The following is a 23,409-nucleotide window of genomic DNA, read 5'->3' on the forward strand; positions in this document are numbered from 1 at the left end:
TTGTTTGTTTTGTTTATACATGCACTGGGTACAGTCAGAAGCGCAGGAGGGTGAGAGAATTCACCAGAGCCAGAGTGGGGAGCAGAGCAGGCAGAAGGACTGAAGCACACTGCTGAGGGGAGCAGCGGGCAGCAGGAGAGGTCTGCGCACCATGTGGGATCCTCCTCCGGTGGCTGGGGAGCAGCCGGGGATCGAACCGGCGCCGCAGAGGCCACGGGCAGCTTTGCAACCCAGCGCTCAACCGCTGCGCCACCGGGGAGGCCCCAACTGCTATCTTTAAAGTAAAGGAATTTCCTTCTCCAATTAGTTCTTGCCTCAAAGGACCACATCTCCATATTAAAGACTTGGCCAAGGGATGTTTACAGCCTTTTGTTCCCAGAAGTTTTTTCACTTGTTAATATAAGGCCAAATGTTGACTGCCTTTTGGCAGAGAAAGACTAATTTTATAAAAAATGTAATATTTGTATCATGCAGTGCCATTTGCCATCAAATTAGTTATTCAGTAATTGATCAGTATTTGCAGTTTTACTTTTAAATGCGTATTTTTAGCAATGGTAGAAACTAGCCATAAACAAATGAGGAGAATCTTGGAGTCAGCTAACGAGATTCCTGATTTTTCAGAAATCTGCCCCAAGCCCGGACTTTTGTCAGATGACATGAGTAGCATGGCTCCCAATACCCAAGGCAAAAGACACTCCAGGGAAGTGCATGAGGGCTCAAGAAGGCTCAAGGGCCTGGTTTACAATTCAGAGGATTCAAATATGGACAAATTCTCCCAGGAAAGCCACACTTGGAGTATTCATAGATGCGTGCCCCGTGGTTTGTGGTTGTAAAATGAGACAGTGCCCGCCTCATAGTCAAGGAAAACCCCAAGACGACTGAGAGGGACCGTCATGGTAAGAGACAAGATGTTGGGTTTCTGGGAGTGAGTTTAAAGCAAGATATTCTGACCGATTCTGTAACCCTATAGCCCAAATATAAAATCTAGGCTGTAATCCAGTATAAGTATTTTGTTTATTGCGGGGTTTACTTACATTTGTTTGACAATGGTTTTCCTCACACACCCCCAGGATCCAGGAACTTTTTTTGGATACATCTACCTCCCAGTAATGTTTCCCATTCTTGAAAAATGGTGATCCCAAGATAGAATAATCTTCATAATCGTAATTTTGATATTTTGTAATGACAGAATAATCTTCATAACTGTAATTCAGATTTTTTTAAACTGAATAATTTTCCGACAAAGATTTTGCTTCTCTCTTATTTGCAGAAATCTCAACACTGTGTTTATAGGTGATCTGATTCAAGATGACATCAACTGCAGAAAAATTAAAGTTTTGGGTGAGGGACATGAAGTGTCTTTATACATTGCATTGTGAGGAGAATCATGAGAATAACTTAGCAGGAAATGGAAGGAATTTTGATTTTAGGCAGTCTGCATGTGTATTAGAATGAGAAACAGTAGTTTTGAAATATGAACTCTACTATAAATCAAAAAATTCAGAAAGATGAAGTAAATAGAATGGAGAAGTTCGATGACACGAAGATTTATCCTTACCCCAGTAGCATCGCACACTTGCCAGGTCTGAAATGATTAAAAAAAAAATCTAAACTGGTAAATCTAAGCAAAGGACACAGCACTGAACTCTGTCTCCTCTCCAGATTAAGAGAAGTTCCTGAAACTATGGCAGGGAGTAAAGTAGTAAATAAGGGTAGTGCTGAGTCCTGGCCGATCCCCACTCAACATGACATTTCCTCAGCCACGGTCTCCAGTGCCCTCAGCATCACTGGCCACGCCTAAAAGCTGTGGTTCTTCCTCACTTGATCCCTGCCATTGCTACACCCCCTAGTCACCCACCTGGCTGACCATGCCTCACCAGTAAGCCCTCGCAAAGTATCCCTCTCAGATCCGGAGCTTGGTACACACGTCTTGGTTCTTCAGGAAAAGTTTTTGGCTTCTTCAGAGGGAAAAACCAACACCTAAAATGAGAAAAATAGATACACACACCTCTAACATGTTGTCCTGTCGAAACTACTGGCTTCTTATCTCTTCACTCCAAGCAATGCACTTGAACTCTTATCTGGAAACTATGAGAAAAAAAGAGTAAATGCTGACCTCAGAGTCAGAAAAAAATGGGCTGATGTCTACCTCTCTGCGACTCTGGGAAGGTCTTGACTTCTCAAGAGCAGGTTCTTCCCTACAAAGTTAAATCATTAATTTGTCTCCCTCTACTTACTATAAACCATATGAAATTATGTGTAATAACAGATGTGACATAATAAAACTTTATTACCTTAAAAAAAAAAAGGGTGGAAAAGTCACCACATGCATTTGGGATCTAGAGAGAAAAACAGAAAGGAAGGCTCCAGAAACTGGCTCCTGGGTGTCTGAACTACATCAAGTTTGGGAACACTCCCTGGAGACAACCAAGATTTCAAACTCTACACCCCACTAGGGAGGCCCTCAGAATAACATTTAAGACTCAGGCTCTCTGAGAACAATTTCAAACACTTGGAATAGAATACATGATGATCTCCAGCCGAACAGTGGTCTGGATTTTATGTGTTTCAGAAAGAGGTCTGCTGCAGGAGGCCTTGTAGCCCCAGCCAGATAAACTACTGGCAAGCAGCGAAGCTCAAAGGGCCTCACACCGTGGGGCTGAAGTTAAAGGGCCTCACACCATGGGGCTGAAGATCTAACATCCCTTCACTTTTTGTTCTTGGTCATAAAAGGAGAAAAATTTCCCAAAAAATACATTAGGCGCTACATTATATGCATCAGTATACAGTAAATAAACAGCACGGAAAATTATCTCTTAAAAACTAATTATTAAACAATTTGGCCCACTTGACAATGGGAGACAAGTTATTGAACATGCCTGACAAGCATTACAATACCACTATTATTCTAAGTCCTTCTTTTGCCTTCCCTTGAAGTTTCTTGGGAAAGTTCTTAAATGAAGCTATTTGCGTTAAGGAGTTTCTAGGTAGAGGAAGTTCTGATAGCTGAGTAGCAGCCGGCCCCTGGTGTGAAGGCCATGAGAATAAGAAAAGTTCTTTCTTTGCTTAGGCTTTAGCTGATGGGGATGTTCCAGGGGCTATTAATTGTCTTAAGTTATTGTTTAGCTGAAACAATGAATTTTAGTGTAAGACTTAGTTTTTTATTAACCTTGAAGGTTGCCTTCTTGCTGAGAGCACGGAAAAAGAGTTGCACTAATTGTTTCTGCTTTGTTTTTATGCACTTGATAATGTAATCTCAATGCTTGCAAAAAATGTATAAATAAAGAACCTGCTGAGCCTTTTGGCAGAAGATAATAACACCTCACCAAGTGTCAGTGTCTCCTCATTCCCTTCCCCTCAGTCCCTAAGTTTCAGATCATTCGTTTTCGCAGAGGCCATCTCATCCTTTCAGGAACCCCTGACAGGACATTTTGCGGGAGGCTGGTCCCCGGCAGAGGTTGATGCTGCCAGGCAGGCATAAATTTAAAGTAAGATGCTGCCTCTTGATACTTGGGGCCAGAGTGTGTGAGGAGATGAATCACTTTCTGACAGCAGGGCCCAAATATCCCATGAGATAGTCGATGAACTATAGATATAACAGTATTGTTGCTAATTCTGGGTGCTTGGTAGAAAAAGAAGATCTGGGCTTCCCCGTGTAAAAGTCAAGCACCTATGATATGCAAGAACCCTACATATAAGCACACAGAGTGAATAAAATTTATGAGGTCACAGAGGTCTGACAACACAAAGGCTTGATTTTTTTTTTTTAGTTGTTAACTTTTTCCTTATATAATTGTAGTTCCCATAGTTCTCCCACCCCTGTATCACTTGAGAACCGTCACCATATCCCCTTGTGCTCTTCCCTCCTGTTTTGACCTCAGATGTATGGTCAGCTTGCTAGTTTTGACTTTTTCTCCACCTTTCATTTGGTTTCTTTACATTCCACATTTAGTGAGACCATTGGTATTTATCTTTTTCCTGATGACTGATTTTGGCTAGCATAATCCTTTTCCAGCTCCATCTATATTGCTGCAAATAGTAGTTTGTCTGTTTTGATCGCTGAATAATAGTCCACTGTATAAATCTACCACAACTTTTTGATCCATTCATCTATTTTGGGGTAGATGGTTGTTTGGGTTGTATCCATATCCTGGCTATGGTAAACAGTGCTGCAATAAACATAGGAGTGCAGTTTTCCTTTCAAATTAGTGTTTTTGTGTTCTTTGGATAGATTCCTAGGAGTGGGATATCTGGATCATATGGAGATAAGGTTTTAGTATTATAAGGAAACTCCACACAGCTTACCATAGAGGCTGCACCAGTTTACAATCCCCCCAGCAGTGTAAGTTTGTTCCTTTGTCTCCACATCCTGTCCAGCCTTTGCTGTTTCCTTTTTTTTTTTTTTTTTTTGGTGCGGACATTCACACTAGAGTGCGGTTTTGATTTGGATTTCCCTGGTAACTAGCAATGCTGAACATTTTTTCATATGACTATTGGCCATTTGTCAAATGCTTTATTTTTAAAGCTACTAACTACCCAAACTTGTCAGCTTCCTACCATCCCCATTCCTTTCCATAGTATCTGGTCCATTCTAAACTCATTTTTTATAAACAGGAATTTAAGACAAAAGTATACCCATATTTCCCTGCCCACAATGATGCTTCATTGTTAGTGAACACCAGGTTACTCTAAAAATCATTAAACATCTCTCCACAGCACAGAAAGACCATTGCTGGCCTCCCACACATACCTTTGATTTATGTCAGTGACATCCTAGGCGAAAAAGAAAAAATAAATTAATTAAAAAAAACATGAGTCAAGAAGTAGTAGATTCTCCCCACTTATAAGGCCTCATCACATCTCCTCGGCCCCCAGATTAGGTGGGATAGAGTTGGTCCCATTGTCAGAGACAAATGCAAAGACAAGACCTAGGCCAGACATTCCAGAACTCATGTGATGCTGTCAGGTTTCCCAAGAGGTAGAAACAGTTTGGACTCTTGTGGAAGTCAAGTATGTATCTGGAGATGAGACATACTTGTAAGGAAAACTAGAAACCCATAATTTTATTCCCTAAACGCAGACTCCCTCTGAGATGTTTGAATAATTAATGGGTCTTTCAGGTTTTCAGCAGAAATGGAATGTGTATGCTACCATTTGTCAAGCATTATGCCAGGCTTAGGAAATTTAAAAAATTATAATATTCTTCAAGAAGTTTGCATGACTTTTTATGAGGTGCACACAGACACAATTAATGTAGGTGCTTGTCCTGTCTCTCTCTCCTCACGTTAAACTCTCTCTACAAGCGACTTCATCCATTCTCTTGGATTTTGCACACACATATGTGCAGTCAATTGACTATTTTTACTCAATTTTTTCTCTAAACTGCAGATTAATATATTCATTAGAAAAGTAACAGAAAACAGTAACTTAGAATGTCTCATCTGTAACTTCGCAAGTTGTTAAATCAATGCAATTGATTTAAAAAAGCACACACACACATTCCAAGGGTAAACAGGAAAAAAAATTGCAAAAGCAGTGGAAAATAAGTTGGATTGCACGAAAATAAAAACAAAACAATAATAATATATGGAATACAATTAAAGCAATACATTTATATTAATAAACACTAAACCAGAAAAGATGTTTTCTAAATTTCCATTTTAAGAAACTAGAAAAGGAACAGTAAGCTAACCACGTACAACACACACACAATAATTATGTAGAAAACAAAAACAAATGATTGAACATAAAAGAAATCAATGAAATATAAAAGTTTGTTCTATAAAAATGTCAATAAAATCGACTAGAGATAAACTAAGAAAAAAGGGAAAAAGCAAATCACCACAATTAAAAATAAAAGAGGGTGGAAGAGAGCCCAGCATTCTAGTGATTTTTTTTTAAATTTAAAAAAAAAAAAGATTTATTTATTTATTTATTTATTTATTTATACAAGCACTGGGTACAGTCAGAAGTGCCGGAGGGTGAGAGAATTCACCAGAGCCAGAGCGGCGAGCAGAACAGGCAGAAGGACCAAAATACACTGCTGAGGGGAGCAGTGGGCGGCAAGAGACATCTGCGCACCATGTGGGATCCTCACCCAGGGGCCGGGGATCAAACTGGCGCTGCAGAGGCTGCAGGCAGCTTCGCAAGTCTGCGTTCAACCACTGCGCCACCAAGGAGGCCCAGATTTTTTTTTAATTATGGGGACTGCAGAGAATTTCAATCTGCAATTTCTCTCTCTCCCTCCTTCTTTCCTTCTCATATTATCCTTTAAACATCTTTCTTTATTTTTGCACAATATAGATCTCTCTCCTCAGGTGTGGTCACCTTAGTTTTCCAACCACCAAAGTGCCCGAGCCTTCCACCCTCCCCACATGGGGATACCTCCCCCAGCCCTTCTCTACCCTGACCCCCAACTCCAATACCACTCCCACACACACACACACTCAAGGTCTTGGAAGGACTGCCTCGACTTTCTGAAGGAACACAGCCAAGGCAACCTAGGAGAGCTTCAGAGTCCTGCACCTCATGTGCCACCAGGAGAGAACCCAGGAGAGAAACTGGGCCTTGGCATACACTTTAAATATGCAGGAGGGGTGCCAGTCCTGCTTCTGAAGCGTCTACCTCTTTTTTGGGGGGGGCTGGGTGAGGGTGCCTACTTCCTATTGCTACTTTTGTTACTTGGCAACTTTTGCAGCTTAGGGGGCATTTAGCTGCCTCCCTCCTATACCTGCTGTTCTCTTTTGCCTTCCAGCACTTTGGCAAACCATTAAAACCTTTTCAGCACACCATTGGTTGCTTTGCCTTTATGGACCAGGTATCAAGAACCCCTAGAATAGACAACATGGGTTATTCCTCTTTTGAGTTGGAGTCCCTTGAAGCGCCTTGATTTTGCTTGGTATCAAGGGGACATTACAGTGAATATTGTAGGAATTGAAGGGATGATAAAGAATTATTATGAATATCTTCGCATTCTACAAGGCACACAACATAGACAAACTCCTATGAAAACACACACTGCCAAAAACGGATACAAAAATTACTTAAAAAATTAATGCAAGTAAATTATATATATTTAGTTACATACATATATAATTATATACACACATATATGTACCCTTTCACACAAAAAGGGCCAGAATAAGACATCATTTGTGAATTCTACTGAGTAATTAAAAATAAATACCAGGGCCTCCCCGGTGGCAGCAGTTGAGCGTAGGGCTGCGAAGCTGCCCGCAGCCTCTGCAACACCTGTTCGATCCCCGGCTGCTCCCAAGCCTCCGGCAAGGGTCCCACATGGCACGCAGACCTCTCCTGCCGCCCGCTGCTCCCCTCAGCAATGTACTTCGGTCCTTCTGCCTGCTCTGCTCCCCGATCTGGCTCTGGTGAATTCTCTCACCCTCCCGTGCTTCTGACTGTACCCAGTGCTTGTATAAATAAATAAATAAATAAATAAATAAATAAATAAACACTGGATCTATCCCATTTTATTTCAGTATTTACAGTCACGTAAATTCTCCATGTGTACATTATTAAAGGTGGTCTTTTTCTCCTTCTAATCTGTCTGAAGTTAATCTCCTTGCTCATTCAGCCCTAGAACTTAGAGGAGTGGGGAAATCTTCCCCTGTATCAACACCATAGGAAGAAAAGCGATCACAGACCTCTGACTATGGTGACAAGGCAAACAAGAGGAGATTTCCCATCAACTATATATTCTGCTGTTTTAACTGCATCCTGCTCTCCTACCTTCTTCTCCTGGACAATCTCCTCAGTGAGGAAGGTCTGGTGACCACGGTGCTCCTGAGACCGCTCACAAAGCCAGCAAATGATTTTCCCATCCTGCTTACAGAATAGCAGGAGTTTCTCTCCATGGCGCTCACAGAGCTCTTTCTTCTGCTCCCCCTCTGGGCTCATCTTGACTCCTCTGAGCTGCTCCACTATGTTGGCCAGATGCCAATTAGGCCGCAGGTGCCCAGGCTCGTAACTGATTCTGCACACAGGGCAGCTGCTCTTCTCTTCCTGGGTTGCCGTGGACTCCTTGTTGTTTGTAGTGATGCAGGCTCGGCAGAAGCTGTGGCCACAGTCTAGGCTTAGGGGCTCTTTCAAGAGGTCCAGGCAGATGGGGCAGGTCACCTCCTCCTGGATGTTCACTAAGATGTTTGATGCCATAGCTGTTGCCCCTGCTGCTCGCTATCCTGGCTTGTGTCTCTTGCTCACAGATCCCTGTATATTTGAGAAGGCTGTATTGGAACAAATGAGAAAGCCAGGAAACAATTCTAATTGTATAGAAAACAAGGATAGATATGTGGAACTAAGCATAAGTATTCTTAGCCATTGCTTTGTCATTTTGTGTGTAACTGCCATTTTAGAATTTCAGGTCTTGCAGGTCTTGCTGTCCTGGGAAAAGACTGCATTCCAGAGATAGTTTGGACCCTCAATCCACCCTTACTCTCTGGTCACCAATGAGGGTGAACTTGCTGTAATTGGAGCTGCAGGTTGGAGCTGCATCTTGGCCTGGCCAGTCAACTTAGAATGATAGCCTGGCAAAGTTGGAGAACTCATCCTTGTAGCCAATGAGTAACTGCCAGCATAATTTAACCTTATTAAAAGACCCCTGCTTCCTTTGTTCGGGGCTCTCGGTATCTGCCACTGCGTTGGTAGGTGCCTTGAACCCGGACTCGAGTCTGAAATAAACTCCCTTTTGTGTTTGCATCAGCTGTCTTTGGGTTCTTGGAGGCTATGCTCGCCGAGTCTGCTGACCTTGGGCACAACAGATAAAATAAAATATTTAAGAAAAAAAAGGGGAGGGCCTCCCTTGTGATGCCAGCTCAGCACTATGAAGCTATCAGCAGCCACTGCAGCAGAGTTTCATCTCCCGTCCAGGCAGCTACCCACATAGTGCAGACCTCTCCCCTCTCACCCACTGCTCCCCCTCAGCAGTGTATTTCATGAGATCCTCCTGTTCTGCTCCCCAGTCTGTCTTTGGTGAATCCTCTCACCCCTCACCTCTGGTCTGTAGCCCAGAATTCTTGTATGCATGTATAAATAAATCTTTAAAAAAAAAAAAAAATGAAGGAGACAAGGAAGTGCATCCACTTCCTGGACTCCAAGCAACTTGATCCTAAACTCCATCAGGAAAGAATCATCTTGAAGACTAGAGTTAGGCAGAAAAGGAAGACATGTATTATCTAGTTGAATCAGTCATCTGTGGAGTCCGGGAGCCAGCCACCCTTGGCTGAATATCTGGTTTTATGGAATGTGCAGATGGCATTACCCTGGGCCCACAGAGATATTGCTTTATGGTGTGGTGTCATTATTAAAGTTAAAAACTAGCCCCCCACCCCTCATTCAACAGGCAGATTGGGGAGGTTTGACTGAATAAGGTTGTGGGTTGGGCGGCCACAGGAACTGGGCTGTTAAGCTGAGGATCCAGATGCAGAGTCAGGACACACCCAAGACTAGTCACCCAACCAATCAGTAGAGTAGAAAGAGCCTCAGGCCCTCTCATCTGGCCCCCTGCTCCTCTCAGTTGTGTATTTCAATAAATTCTCCTTTTCTGCTCTCTAGTCTGTCTCTGGTGAAGTCTTTCATCCCCCCAGACTCTGGCCCACACCCCAACTCTTCTCTGCAGCGTGTGGATCAGCTTATATTAGTCCCTGTTTTAGGCACAGTAGAAAGCCGGCTCAAGGCTGGGCCGGTGACCCTAACTGCCTACTCGCCCAACTTACTCTGGCCTTCACTTGGTGATGGGTAAAATGTACTTTGCATAATAATGTCATTACAGGGCCCCTGGAACCTGGTCCTTATTTGTAACTTTTCTGTTGCTGAAAGTTGGGGCCCAGACCTGAACATCTGGTTCTTGCCTGAAGCAGGTACTGAATGTTAGCTCCAGTGAAGGTTTCAAGTTTCCTATTGTGAGGACTGAACCCTTCCCCCTGCTTGCTCCTTGTGGCTTGTTTGCATTGGTGGTCTCTCCTTGTTCGAGATAAGGAGAGACCTCCCCCTCTGAACCCTATATAACCTTGTACACATTCCTGAATAAATGAGACTGGCCATGATCCTGGCTTTGTCTCCACTCCTCGCATACCCCTGTCCTATACCAAGCCCCTGCTTCCTCCCCCGGGTACCGTGTTGATCTGCCTGGCTGGTCCAGAGAGCTGAAAACCTAAACAGCTGGAATTCACTTTCCCTTGTCATAGTTTAACAGGGTGGTCCCCAGGAAAGGGGGAGGTTCTAGGTTCCCTGGCCCACCCAAGGGAGTGTAGAGCTGTGCAGGAAGGAGGTGAAGCTGGAGAGGAGACTGGAGGAAGGAAGGAAGCAGGATGGAGCCAGCAGGAGACCTGGAGGAGGCACATGGAGCCAAGAAACATGTGAAGAAATTGAGCTTGTCTTTTGGTCGTGGACTGGGTGACACAGATATGGGTGAGACCCGTGGGGAGGTGACCATGGTGGATTTTGTCTTGATTTTGGTTTTGCTCTTTTCCCTCCAGACTTGTCTGGTGGTTTCCAATCCTTTTCTGTGTGTCCCCACTGGGGACTTTTACTTACGAGGGGATGGGTAAATTTGGATGGACTTTTACTTACGAGGGGATGGGTAAATTTGGGTGCTTGATTTAGAAAGTAGATTCTTTGCCTTTCCTGTATTGTTTCCTAATTGTATTAAAGTTCCTTCCCATTAAAGTCTCATGTTTTGTGCTGATGCTGCGGATGGCAGAACCTATTTACAGCAGGCAGGTTTGTGGGGTCTGGGCTGCCCCTCTCCCTGCCCTGTAACAATAGGAGGGTGTTAAGGTGAGACCAGATAAAGCATCTATGGGTGCTTAAAGGCCCTGAAATCCAAGCTAGAAAACCCAAGGCCAGCCAATACCCTACTTCCCCACTAGCCCAGTCTGGTGATGAGCCTCATAAAGCAGGATCCTTGATGCTCTCAACTAGGGAGTGTGGCTCAGGGTGGCTGCTGCCCGCCCTCTTCTAGTGTGACCACAATAAATGTTCCTCACTTGACTCCAGTTACTGTCTCTTCAAGATTTATGTACAATGGATTGGAGGAAAACAGAAAAAGACCCTTCTGAACGGGTAACAATTTAACACACTTTACTTGCAGCTTCTGTTGCATTGTTAGTGTGGAACCAAGCTTAGCTGAGGTTTCGCCATTTTGTATATCCTCCACCTTGATATGTTAGTCCTTGTCCAGCCGCATTCCGGAGATAGTTTCAGCAGTCACAACCCTCACTCCACTTGGTGACGAAAAAGCAGAACACCCCGGCCGCCAATGAGGGCAGTCCTGTCCATAAATGGGACAGCATCTCTAACCGTCCAATCAGTTTGAAACTGTAACCACGCGCGCCAAAATGCCTTTGTAGTAGCCAGTGAGTAATTGCCAGCTTCTTGCAAAGTTCGCGCCACTCACGACCCTATAAGATACCCCTGCTTCCTCTGTTCGGGGCTCTCGACCTCTGCCGTTGCATTGGTGTGTGTCGAGGGCCCGGTCTCGAGCCCATAATAAACTCCCTTTTGCATTTGCATCAGCTGTCTTTGGATTCTTGGAGGCTATGCTCGCCGAGTCTGCTGATCTTGGGCACAACATTTGGGGGCTCGTCCGGGATCGGCTAGCACAGACCCCAACCACCAAACAGCTGAAGGGAGCCATTAAAGCGCGCAGGTGAGTGGTGAGGTTTTAGTCTGCAGACCTGTAGTATTGAGTACCTGTATTTGTATTTTTTGTGCTCAGTACCTGTAGAATTGTTTGCAAACCTGTAGAAGTACTGAGTACCTGTATTTGTATTTTTTTGTGCTCAGTACCTGTGAAATTGTTTGCAAACCTGTAATTTTGGTAGCCAGACGCTTAAGTGGACGCGCTGGTAGGCGTCTTGGCGTGGACCAGGGGAGACGTCCCCGGACCACCTGAATGGCTATCCCCTGTGGGGCAGCACTGGGGTAGCATTTGTATGGGCTCCGTTTGAAAAATTTGTTTTTGGTTCCTTTAGTGTGTTTGTTATTCTTAAAACTTTGGTGTTTGTCTCTACCCAGGGACCTCTGATTGGTTATCCGTACCCCTGTGGGGCAGCACTGGGGCAGGTTCCCCTTTTGAGAAAGTTCAAAAAAAAAAAAAAACTAATTTTGTTTTGTTCCTGGTGTTTGTTGTCTTTGTTGCGTTTGTGTGTTCGTAACCATGGGTAGGGCAATGCCTACTCCACTGTCTTTGGACACAGTCATGGCAAAAAGTAAAATACTGGGGACTAAAAAGTCACCACAGCTGGCTGGTAAGAAACGCTGCCTCTGATCTCAACAAGCAGCTGCCTGGACATTTTCTCCAGTGTTGAGATCTCTGGTATATTTCTGCTGCCTTCCAGCTGTGGGGAAATTAGTCTGTCCCTTTGTCCACCTTAAAAAAAAAAAAAACAACAAACAAAAAAAAAAAACTGGAGTTTACTAAATTGTAGTTTCTCAGTGTTTTTGCAAATATTGGTAAAAATAACTGTTTCTGAAAATTAGTGCACGTGGCAAAAAAAATTTCAAATAAAAATTAAGAGATCTCTTTATTGTTGCTTTTTGCCTCCGGAGAATTAATTATAAATGGCGCCTATAAAAAAAAAAAATCCTAAATTTTAAAATTGCAATCTAAAATTGTAGTAAACAAAAGCTAATTCAAAATTTAATAGTTTAGAGCATACATGCCTTAAGGTTTAAGTGTTAAAAAAAAAATTGGTGCTTTGCTTTGTTTAAATATGTTTACTTGTGCTGTACGAAAAAAAATAATTAACCTGGCCTATGCTAACAAACTTACTTCTAGGCTTTTATCTAAACTTCTCTTGATAAGATCTTGTTCCAGAAAGACTGATCTACTTGTCTTTTCCCCTTGGAAAAAAACAATATATTCTCCCAGTAAAGGACTAGACTTCCTTGCAAAATTCAAGGTAACATCTAAAGCCATATGGACAAGTTACTGAAAAAATGTATATAGTATTAGGTGTCTATTTTTTTTTTCCTTTTCTTTCTTGCTTTTGTCAATCTATCTGTAACAGGGTGGTCCCCAGGAAAGGGGGAAATTCCTGGTTCCCTGCCCCACCCAAGAGAGGGAGGAAGAAAACAAGATTAAAAAAAAAAAAAAAATCCAGAAGGAGACCTGGAGGAGGCCCATGGAGCCTACAGACACGTGAAGAAACTGCGCTTGCCTTTTGGTTGTGTACTGGGTGACACAGATGTGGGTGAGACCCGTGGGGAGGAGACAATGGCAACTTTTACCTTGATTTTAATTTTGCTCTTTTCCTTCCGAGCTTGTCTGGTTGTTTCTAACCCTTTCCTGTGGGTCCTCACTGGAAGAGGCCTTAAACTTGTGGCAGGCTTTGGGGCCTGGCTTGGGCCAATCCCATTTGGACAGAGTTTTACCCACGAGGGGACAGAGTTTTACCCACTTTGGGTGCTTAATTTAGAAACTAGATTCTTTGCCTTTCCTGTATTGTCTCCTAATTGTATTAAAGTTCCTTCCCATTAAAGTCTTGTATGTTTTGTGTTGATGCAGCTGATGGCAGAACCCATTTAGAACAGGCAGGTTTGGGGGTCTGGGCTGCCCCTCTCCCTGCCCTGTAACATATCTAGTGCTTGCCTAAGGAAAAAAACTTGGTATATAAAATTGTTACAGTGGCAACTCTGAAGTTGACTTAAAATTCCAGTTCTAAGGAAAAACTAAAACTAAACTAAGGTTTTGCTAAGTTTAATAATAAAAATTTGCTAACCAGGGCCTCCCTGGTGGCGCAGCGGTTGAGCACTGGGTTGCGAAGCTGCCTGCAGCCTCTGCAGGGCCGGTTCGATCCCCGGCTGCTCCCCGGCCACTGGAGGAGGGTCCCACATGGCGCGCAGACCTCTCCTGCCGCCCGCTGCTCCCCTCAGCAGTGTACTTCGGTCCTTCTGCCTGCTCTGCTCCCCGCTCTGACTCTGGTGAATTCTCTCACCCTCCCGCGCTTCTGACTGTACCCAGTGCATGTATAAACAAAACAAACAAGCAAACAAACAAATAAATAAATAAAACATGCCTCTATAAAAAAAAAAAAAAATTTGCTAACCATTTACTGAACTTTAAGGTTTACATTTTGTTCCTTATTGTAAGGAGACTAAAGTTTAATGTCATCTCAACTAAATTTTTAATTAAAAATGTGTCTAAGTTGTGCATTCTAAAGAGATGATAAACAGCTATTACGGTGTCTTACATGCAGAGATTAGAAACTAGGATGTAATAATTCTGAATACAAGTAAAGTGAAGGTAATGCCTTATACTGTTGTGCGTGTTTTAACTTCTTTTCCCAGGAGTCCTGTATCTCTGTATTTTGGCCTTGACTCTATAAACTGTATAATGTTATAATTGTTTTTAATAGTCTGGACTCTGGTTAAAAATTAGTATAAAAATTTTAACTTCTTAAGTAAATCTAAAAATTTCAGTTTTGTATTTTATGAAATCCCTTGCCTTTTTGGTAATACATTGCTGGATTTTGGCAATTGCCTATTCATTGCTTGTTGAAAAAAACCAACTATTTTATCCCATGTGCCCCTGGCAAAGAGGTGTTATATGCAAAAGTGTGTATGTGGAAAATAGTAGCATTTTAAACACAGGACAGGTAAACAAGGTAAAGTAAAATAATTTATATCAAACACCTGTTTTATAGTTAATGACAGAAATGGTGAAAAACTAGTTAGCTTCTTCACAAGAGAGGCAGCATGATAACTTTTGTGTTTCCTGTATTTTTCTCTCCAGTACTATATGTAAACACTATATAAAAAAAAAATTATAATATTTAATTATTCAAAATTGGGAGAATATTATTCACTGTTTTGGTGTCACTTAATATCCAAATGGTCTCTAGACTCTATTTTATAGAGATTGTATAAAACGTATAAAAATGTATAATTAAAATATGTATCTTTTAGCCATCCTTGTTCTGACATCAGGTGCAGGCTCCGGAGACTAAATCAAGGGCCTAAAATCCTTTTAACACTTTTATTAGACATAGCCTTCAAGGCCTACAGTAAGATGGAGGGGACTTGCTAAAAAAAAAAAAAAAAAAAAAAAAAAAGGGAGAGAGGCAAAAAAAAAAAAGGGCCCAGTAGATGGCAGTTGCCATCACAGTATTCTGCCACCTCAGACTCACCCAAGGCCCCATGCGCCCTAGGGCATTGGGGACCTCAACCTCTCAATGGGCTGCCAGCTTGCATCCACTGCCAGCAACCAGGATAACTCAGCTGCAAAAAGCTGTCCCCAGGGCCATGCCTTCAGTGCCATCATACAAGGCTCTGAAAAAGGGGACTGTCCCACTCTCCAGAGAGGGAGGGGGCCAGCCCAACCAAAGGCCAGGATGAGAGGACAGGCTTGACGGTCAGCTGCCTCTGATGAAGAATCCAGTGCAGGAGAAGACCTTCTCTGAAGAAGCCCAGAGGTGAGACAAGCTCCCCTGTTTAATGTTTATATGGATAAGCCTCGGGTGACCCTAGAAGTGGCAGACAAAAAGATCATCTTTTTGGTAAATAAGGGCCACTTGCTCTGCCTTACTCCCATTCTTTGGATTGACCTACTGGTCGATTGTCCCCCTCACTAATAAAGATGGCCACTGAGCCAAGACACTTTTACACACTGCTACCTTGCTTGCTACGAGGCTACTTGTTTAAAGAATAGCTTTGTGTTTCTTTGTCATTGACAAAGTTGCACCAGAAATGTTTATGAAAGTATTTCTTTAAAACCGTTTTATAAACATAAAAATATACTGTGAAGATTTTTGTTTGCATGATCATGGTTGGCCAGGTCTCGTTGTGCATTGATGTTGAGCATCGGTTCAAAGAAACTGTTTGTTGCAGATCTTGATTGGTACCGGTGAGTCTGTAATTTTGCAACTTGTCTGTTCACATTTAAAAAAATTATCATGTAAAATTTCCATTTTTCTATAAAAATAAGTGCAATAATAATCAAGTTTTAATGTCCTGAGTCTTCATCTTGGATAATTACCTTATTCTGTTTAAACTTAACATTTTATGTACTAACATTTAGAGGGCCACATTTTGATAACTGCAGTAACATTAAGTATGTATAAAACCCTAAAGCCCTAGACCTGTTAATGGCTAAAGTTTAAAAAAAAAAAAAAAATTGTGACCTCCTTACTCTTGAACTGAAATCTTTTGTTTTTGTTTTTCTCTTGCTTGGGCCTTACATCATCAATGCCTTCATCGAGGTCATTTCTCGCCTGGAGACCATCAAACTATAAAGCCTCCACTGTCCTTTCGAGGTCCCTTAGATCATCGCCCTGCGGTGGAGCCCTGATTGTTTCCCCTCATCACCCACTTTCAGCAGGAAGCAGTTACTGATCAGAACAACACCCCTTTTCCTAACTGCAGTTAGGGGCTCCATTCGCAGAAGGGGAAAAATGAGACATAGGGCAAGTTAGGGTAATTAGGCAGTGTTAGGGACAGTGCAGGAGGGGACCTCTGAAGAGTTTAGGAAGGCTTCAGAGATAACAACTAAAGGAATGTGTTAACATTGGCCTTGGTTTCCTTCAAGTGATAACAGAGAGTGTTTTAATTGGAGCAGCAGACTCATTTATGCAAGGAGGAAATGAAAAGGGGTTAGTATTAAGACTGGTGGGCAGCAACCTGTTTTATTCAATAGCTAATGTTTAGTGACCAAATGAATAACTCTGTGACTGGCTAACTGGAGAGAGATCCCTTGTTTGAGCAGAGTAATTCTCATTTGTTACTGAAGATAATACCTCTTGCTGACTAGATAGATGGTTTAGAGTCTGATTTTCAGAGGTCGTGGTCTGAGATGACCCAGAAAAAGTCAGTGTTTTGTATAAGGATGGCAATTTTAAATTTTCCTGTACCTATAAACCTGTGAACACATTATGTGGCTGAACTTAACCATAATTCTGAGACTGACTAACGGATAAAAAAGGCTTGGTAGCTGTTGTTTTCTTAGCTGACTAGCCGTTTTTCAAAAAAAAAAAAAAAATGGGGGAATGTGGAACCAAGCTTAGCTGAGGTTTCGCCATTTTGTATATCCTCCACCTTGATATGTTAGTCCTTGTCCAGCCGCATTCGGAGATATTTTCAGCAGTCACAACCCTCACTCCACTTGGTGACGAAAAAGCAGACCACCCCGGCCGCCAATGAGGGCAGTCCTGTCCATAAATGGGACAGCATCTCTAACCGTCCAATCAGTTTGAAACTGTAACCGCGCGCGCCAAAATGCCTTTGTAGTAGCCAGTGAGTAATTGCCAGCTTCTTGCAAAGTTCGCGCCACTCACGACCCTATAAGATACCCCTGCTTCCTCTGTTCGGGGCTCTCGACCTCTGCCGTTGCATTGGTGTGTGTCGAGGGCCCGGTCTCGAGCCCGTAATAAACTCCCTTTTGCATTTGCATCAGCTGTCTTTGGATTCTTGGAGGCTATGCTTGCCGAGTCTGCTGATCTTGGGCACAACAGGTACAGTCAGAAGCACGGGAAGGTGAGAGAATTCACCAGTTCCAGAGCGGGGAACAGAACAGGCAGACTGATGAAATACACTGCTGAGGGGAGCAGCGGGCGGCAGGAGAGGTCTGCACGCTATGTGGGTCCCTTGCCTGGTAGTCGGGGATCAAACCGGCACTGCAGAGGCTGCGCTGGCAGCTTCGCAGCCCAGCGCTCAACCGCTGCGCCACCAGGGGAGGCCCAGAATTCTACTTTCTAAATGGATCTAGTCATCCACATGATGGAGGATAAGCATAGAAAAAAGTGGAAAGGAAACCCACAAGATCAGAAACCTGGCTCACAAAGCCAAGAGCTGGAGATGGGGGTAGAAGGGATTTACCCAGCCATTAACCCAGCTATGGGAGCTAAGATCCTTAGGAGCCAATGCCTAGATCACAAAGCACAAGACCCAAGCAGGTATCAGATGCTGTAGGGGGTGTCAGCAGAGCAGACCTAAAGGTAGACATATGGAGATTGAGGGTCCTTGTAGAAATCTGTCCACTTTCAAATTCTACATAGTTTATTCCAAGGCAACAACAAACAAACCACTCCAGGAAGGAGTGACCCTCCCAGAGAGAAGACTCTATCAGGGCAGTCTCTGCACTGGCTGGGGCAGCACTCCTTGTGCCCACCTGTGACTATGCAGGTGCTCCTTTTCACCAACTCTCTCCCTCTGCAGGGCAGCAGTTTCCTGCCTTCCCGTGACCGGTACCTGCCAGGACTTTCCCTCACTGACCTCCCTCAGCAGAGGCAGCTCTCCTCAAGGCTGCCTGTCTGCAACCATGCAGGTCTCTGTCTTAGCAAACTTGTCCCTTTTGGGGCAGCACCTTCTTCCTGCATGTGTCTATGTAATTGTCCTTTATTCTTCTCTCCCTTTTATAATAAACCTGCTCTTTAAATATAACTAACATCATGTCTCATGAGAAACTGGCCCGGGAAACTCACCGTGAGCCTCTGAAAGGGGAGCTCTGGTGACACCTTCCCCAGAGTGAACCCAAGAGCCCGGCCTCCAAACCCAACAACTGCAAAAACCACATCATGTACAAAAGGCAAAGCAAACCTTCAGTGGAATATCACTTTAATAGAATTAGTGTGCAGAGGGTGAGAAAAGAAAGGATATTTCTAAACAAAATTGTCCATCCACTAATGGGTAAATGTCCAAACAAGGTTGACTTAAAGTGGGGCCACTGAGGCCCAAAACCGTGCCAAAGATCTAAAGCACCTTCAGGCAGGGAACCACAGAAAAACTGTTCTGAAGCAGGTCTGCTGCAGGAGGCCTATTAGCCTCAGCCAGATAAACTACTGGCAAGCAGGGAAGCTCAAAGGGCCTCACACCATGGGCCAAGTTAAGGGCCTCACACCGTGGGGCTGAAGATTCTAACATCCCTTCACTTTTTGTTCTTGGTCATAAAAGGAGAAAAATTTCCCAAAAAGTACATTAGGCGCTACATTATATGCATCAGTATACAGTAAATAAACGGCACGAAAAATTATCTCTTAAAAACTAATTATTAAACAATTTGGCCCACTTGACAATGGAAGACAAGTTATTGAACATGCCTGACAAGCATTACAATACAACATTTATAGTAGGTCCTTCTTTTGCCTTCCCTTGAATTTTCTTGGGAAAGTTCTTAAATGAAGCTATTTGCGTTAAGGAGTTTCTAGGTAGAGGAAGTTCTGATAGCTGAGTAGCAGCCGGCCCCTGGTGTGAAGACCATGAGAATAAAAAAAGTCCTTTCTTTGCTTAGGCTTTAGCTGATAGGAATGTACTGATGGCTATCAATTGTCTTAGGTTATTGTTTAGCTGAAACAATGAATTTTAGTGTAAGACTTAGTTTTTTATTAACCTTGAAGGTTGCCTTCTTGCTGAGAGCACGGAAAAAGAGTTGCACTAATTGTTTCTGCTTTGTTTTTATGCACTTGATAATGTAATCTCAATGCAAAAAATGTATAAATAAAGAACCTGCTGAGCCTTTTGGCAGAAGATACTAACACCTCACCAAGTGTCAGTGTCTCCTCATTCCCTTCCCCTCAGTCCCTAAGTTTCAGATCATTTGTATTCGCTGAGGCCGTCTCATCCTTTCAGGAACCCCTGACATGACATTTTGCTGGAGGCTGGTCCCAGGCACAGGTCCCAGAAAGCAGGGGTGGGATGGGGGGGTGATGCAGTGAAAAGGACAGGTCTCTTTTCCTGCCACATCAGGTAAGTATTCTTATCCTTTGCATTTAACAAGTTTGTCTTCTTGCAGTCTCACCAAAAGGAAGGATATTCCTAAGAAGATAATAAGTTAAACAGCAGGTGTCAGCAAAGCAAGCTGGCACCCACAGGTAGGCCTACATCAAAAGGACATGCTGACTCTTCCTGCCTCCCCTTTGCAGACCCTGGCCCAACTCCCCTTTGTTTTACTAATTTGTATAAATACCCGCCCTCTGCCAAAGGGCAGAAAAGTGGTCTTTCAGACAGTCTGCTGCCCTCCTCACTTTGTCACAAATTAAACTACTTTCCATTTCCTCAAACTGTTTCCTTTTATTAGCTGAGGGAAACAGGCCACTTTTCAATATCAACAGGTACACTTCACTCTGCCCGCTAATAGCTGCAGCTTGCACAGGAAGAAGTACAGGGGCTCCCCTAATCTAATTGCCCTTCCTCTGGGCCTTGGCATCTTGTTATACTACCTTTTCTGACATATGTATACATTAACATCCTCAAGTAAATCATTTTGTAGGATAAAAGTTGCAAAGAAATTCCTCCTACTTACTCCTGTTCTCTCAGCTGAGCTTTCTTTCTGGATGAGCAATACTGGTAGAGGATAAGAGTAGAATATTTGGGAAGGAGGCATCTTATGTTACCACAGGTAGTAACAAGGCTGATGCAGCGGCAAGGGCTCTCCCAACTGACTCTGGCTGCAGACCCTGCCCCTATGCTCTTTTTTTTTTTTTTAATTTTTTTATAAGATTTATTTATTTATTATTTATTTATTTATTTATACAAGCACTGGGTACAGTCAGAAACACAGGAGGGTGAGAGAATTCACCAGAGCCAGAGCGGGGAGCAGAGCAGGCAGAAGGACCGAAGTACACTGCTGAGGGGAGCAGCGGGTGGCAGGAGAGGTCTGCGCGCCATGTGGGACCCTCCTCCAGTGGCCGGGGAGCAGCCGGGATCGAACTGGCGCTGCAGAGGCTGCGGGCAGCTTCGCAACCCAAGGCTCAACCACTGCGCCACCGGAGAGGCCCCCTATGCTCTTTTTAACAGGCGGAGTTGGTCATTCCACAGGTCCACGATTCCTTCCACGTCGGGCCATGCCCACTTACCCAATTCCTGACTCTGCTCTTCTTTCACCCCTCCTTGGGTGCAAAATTCTGACAAATATGTTCCCGTCGTCAAACCTGTGCTCTCATGTCACCTCAAGGGCGAGTTCGCCCACCTTCCTCTTTTGCAGTTCACCCACTGCGTGGACACCTACCCGGACAGGATTTGTTAGGGGGAAAAGGATGTCCTAAAGCTAATTCCATACAGGTTTTGTGGACTCCACCCCCCAACTCCAGACCAAAGCCAAAGACACTGGGAACTCCAAATCCCATCACCACCAAAGGGAAGGTGGCTGGGACCTGAGGGTGGGGTTAAGCAGCCAGGTTGGTATAAAGGCAGACACGTGGGCTTTGGAGGGGCCCCCCATTTTGACTCTCCGCTAGCTCGCAGCGTCCGGCCAGCTCTGAGAGTGACTTTGGGTTTCCAGGTCGGCGGATCGGGTAGGATGCATTAAAGACTTTATTTCCCTATTTTCTCCCTAAGTTGTACATTTTCCTTCTTTCCTTTTCCCTTGTAAATAAACCTTTTATTAACCTTTTGAGTGTGCCTGTAGTGGAGTATTCATAAGTCTCTTTTAAGGGCGCGGGTGAGGACCCACAGCCAGGAACCTGTTCAAAATCGGGGCTGCTCTATAACAGCTGGTGCCCAACGTGCTTTCCAAGCTTCACCCATGGTTGACCAGCCCAAAGTAATTTTTCTTGCGTTGGTCACCATAAAGCGCATTAGGTCTGCAGGACTCGCAGTGAAAATCTTTTTTTCACGTCTTGAAAAGTCTGTTTTTTTTTTTTCTTCCGCGCATACAGCTCTTGTGGTTGTGGTTTTGACCCAAACGCGGCCTCAACCATGAACTTCAGCAGTGTAATCCCTAACTTGAGTTCTTTCAGTTTTTTTTTCCGGCCTCGATTTTAAGTTGCCTTTTTCGTTAAATATTACCAACAGTTTGATAAGTGTAAATAATTGGATTAAACCTAGTGTATGGCACATGATTTTACTTCTGTATACATATGTGGGTGGTTTACAAGCCATCCCTTTGCAATCTGTGCTTCTGGGTGTTTTTTTGGTAATGTGCATAGGAGCCATGTGCTACATTCTTGTTTCTATGAGAAGTAGTGGTGTTACTTCACATACTGAGAATGTGCGGCAACAAATTCAAGCTCTTAACTTAGCTATGAAACAACAAAATCTGACTTTTGAGTCAGCTTTTAAAAGCATGCAGGATCAAGTGCAACATCAAAATCAGGCTTTTGAGTCAGCTTTTAAAAGCATGCAGGATCAAGTGTGCCATGAAAATCAGGCTTTTGATTTAACTATTAAGAGTATAAGGGATGAAAATCGTAAGGTTTTTGAGTCAGCTTTCAAAAGTATGCAGGACCAGATACAGGCCGCCCTCCATAAATTGGATATGGTAGATGAGATGGCTAGGCTAATGGTGCAGAGAAGAGATAAACCTTTTTCCCATGAGGACTGCAGAAGGGTGGAGTTAGAAGAGGAGGAGGAGGAGCATCATTTGCTAAATACCTTAAACACATCGGGACAAAGGCCTTCTCCACATGAAGAGGCCCCTCCCGCACAGACTCCTGAGGCTTCAGGACAAAGGCCTTTGCCATGTGACCAGGCCCCTCCTGAGGCCCCTCCTGCACAGAATCCTGAGGCTTCACAGCCTCCATTGCCCTCCAGGGAGGTCATTATAATGGCATCTCCTCCCCACACTAGGAGCAGCACCCATTTTGGCAGGAACGATCACCCTGAGGCAGGACAGTTTCCTCTTCACCAGTTGCCGATGGGTGGCTTGAATGAACAGGGGCGACCTGCTGGGTACTTTTGGTAGCACCATCCTTTTAGCACCGGGGACCTCCTAAATTGGAGGAGTTCTGTTCACCCGTACCGGCAGGCTCCTAAGAGGATGGCGGACTTGTTTGCCTCCATCTTTCTCTCCCACTGCCCTAACTGGGCAGATATTCAGTCAATGTTAAATACTTTACTAAGTCTAGATGAGCGGAGGATGGTAGTGAGGAAAGCCAGGGAGGAGGCTGACCGTCTCCACCAACAGGATAGCCAATCCCCAGAGCCAGAGATTGCTGTCCCAGAGGAAGATCCTATATGGGATCCCAACAATGGAGGACTGGCGAAGTTGAATCTGTATAAAAAATGTTTATTGGTAGAACTTGAGCAGGGAATCCCCAAACAAAAAAATTTTAACAAAATATTAGAACTTACACAAGGGGCTAATGAGGATCCATCAGAGTTCCTTGAGAGGATTATTCAGGCATATACAAATCACACGGATATAAATCCAGATGCCCCAGAAAATGCTCGTGTGTTCACTATGGCATTCATCACAAATAGTGCTCCAGACATAAGGAGAAAGTTAGCAAAGGTAGACGGCGTCACAGAGATGAGTCTGTCCCAGGTAGTGGACTTAGCATTTAAGGTTTATAATAATAGAGAGGACAGAAGACCGAAACCTGTGACTGTTTCTGTACAAAGAGAGCACAGGACAGGGTTTCGGGAAAACAGTAATGGACAGAGACGTGAACCCCTAGGAAGAGATCAGTGTGCTTTCTGTAGGGAAGAGGGACATTGGAAGTACAGTTGTCCCAGGTTACAGGG

General features: G+C 43.7%; 2 protein-coding genes across 3 annotated transcripts in view; both read right to left on the bottom strand.

Moving 5' to 3' along the window:
- The window catches only part of LOC119255565 (tripartite motif-containing protein 5-like), a 110,746-nt gene that overhangs the window by 56,673 nt on the left and 30,664 nt on the right, over positions 1-23,409 (bottom strand). The window contains exon 5 of one of the 2 annotated variants that reach the window (XM_054699478.1): positions 8,182-8,240. The exons of the other annotated variant lie outside the window; for it this stretch is intronic. Within the exon in view, the coding sequence (XP_054555453.1) occupies positions 8,214-8,240 (27 nt within the window). The 3' untranslated portion in view covers positions 8,182-8,213. Of the gene's footprint in view, positions 1-8,181; positions 8,241-23,409 lie in introns of those variants that run through there. 2 annotated transcript variants of the gene reach the window in all.
- Positions 1,789-8,207, bottom strand: LOC129146603 (tripartite motif-containing protein 5-like). The gene is made up of 2 exons (XM_054699489.1): positions 7,747-8,207; positions 1,789-1,980 (listed from the first exon to the last, which is right to left on the bottom strand). Exons 1-2 carry the CDS (start codon positions 8,167-8,169, stop codon positions 1,939-1,941), a joined length of 465 nt encoding a protein of 154 aa, XP_054555464.1. The 5' UTR covers positions 8,170-8,207; the 3' UTR covers positions 1,789-1,938.

Source organism: Talpa occidentalis, unplaced genomic scaffold, assembly GCF_014898055.3.
Source record: "Talpa occidentalis isolate TD23 unplaced genomic scaffold, MPIMG_talOcc4v2.1 talOcc4.3, whole genome shotgun sequence".
Classification (NCBI taxonomy): domain Eukaryota; kingdom Metazoa; phylum Chordata; class Mammalia; order Eulipotyphla; family Talpidae; genus Talpa; species Talpa occidentalis.

What these genes read in the sequence shown, in the direction of transcription:
- LOC129146603 (XM_054699489.1), bottom strand. Translation starts at nt 8,169, where the DNA reads ATGGCATCAAACATCTTAGTGAACATCCAGGAGGAGGTGACCTGCCCC. An exon ending in AGATTGTCCAGGAGAAGAAG is followed by an intron (nt 1,981 to 7,746) that starts GTAGGAGAGCAG and finishes TTCTCATTTTAG; the next exon opens with GTGTTGGTTTTTCCCTCTGA.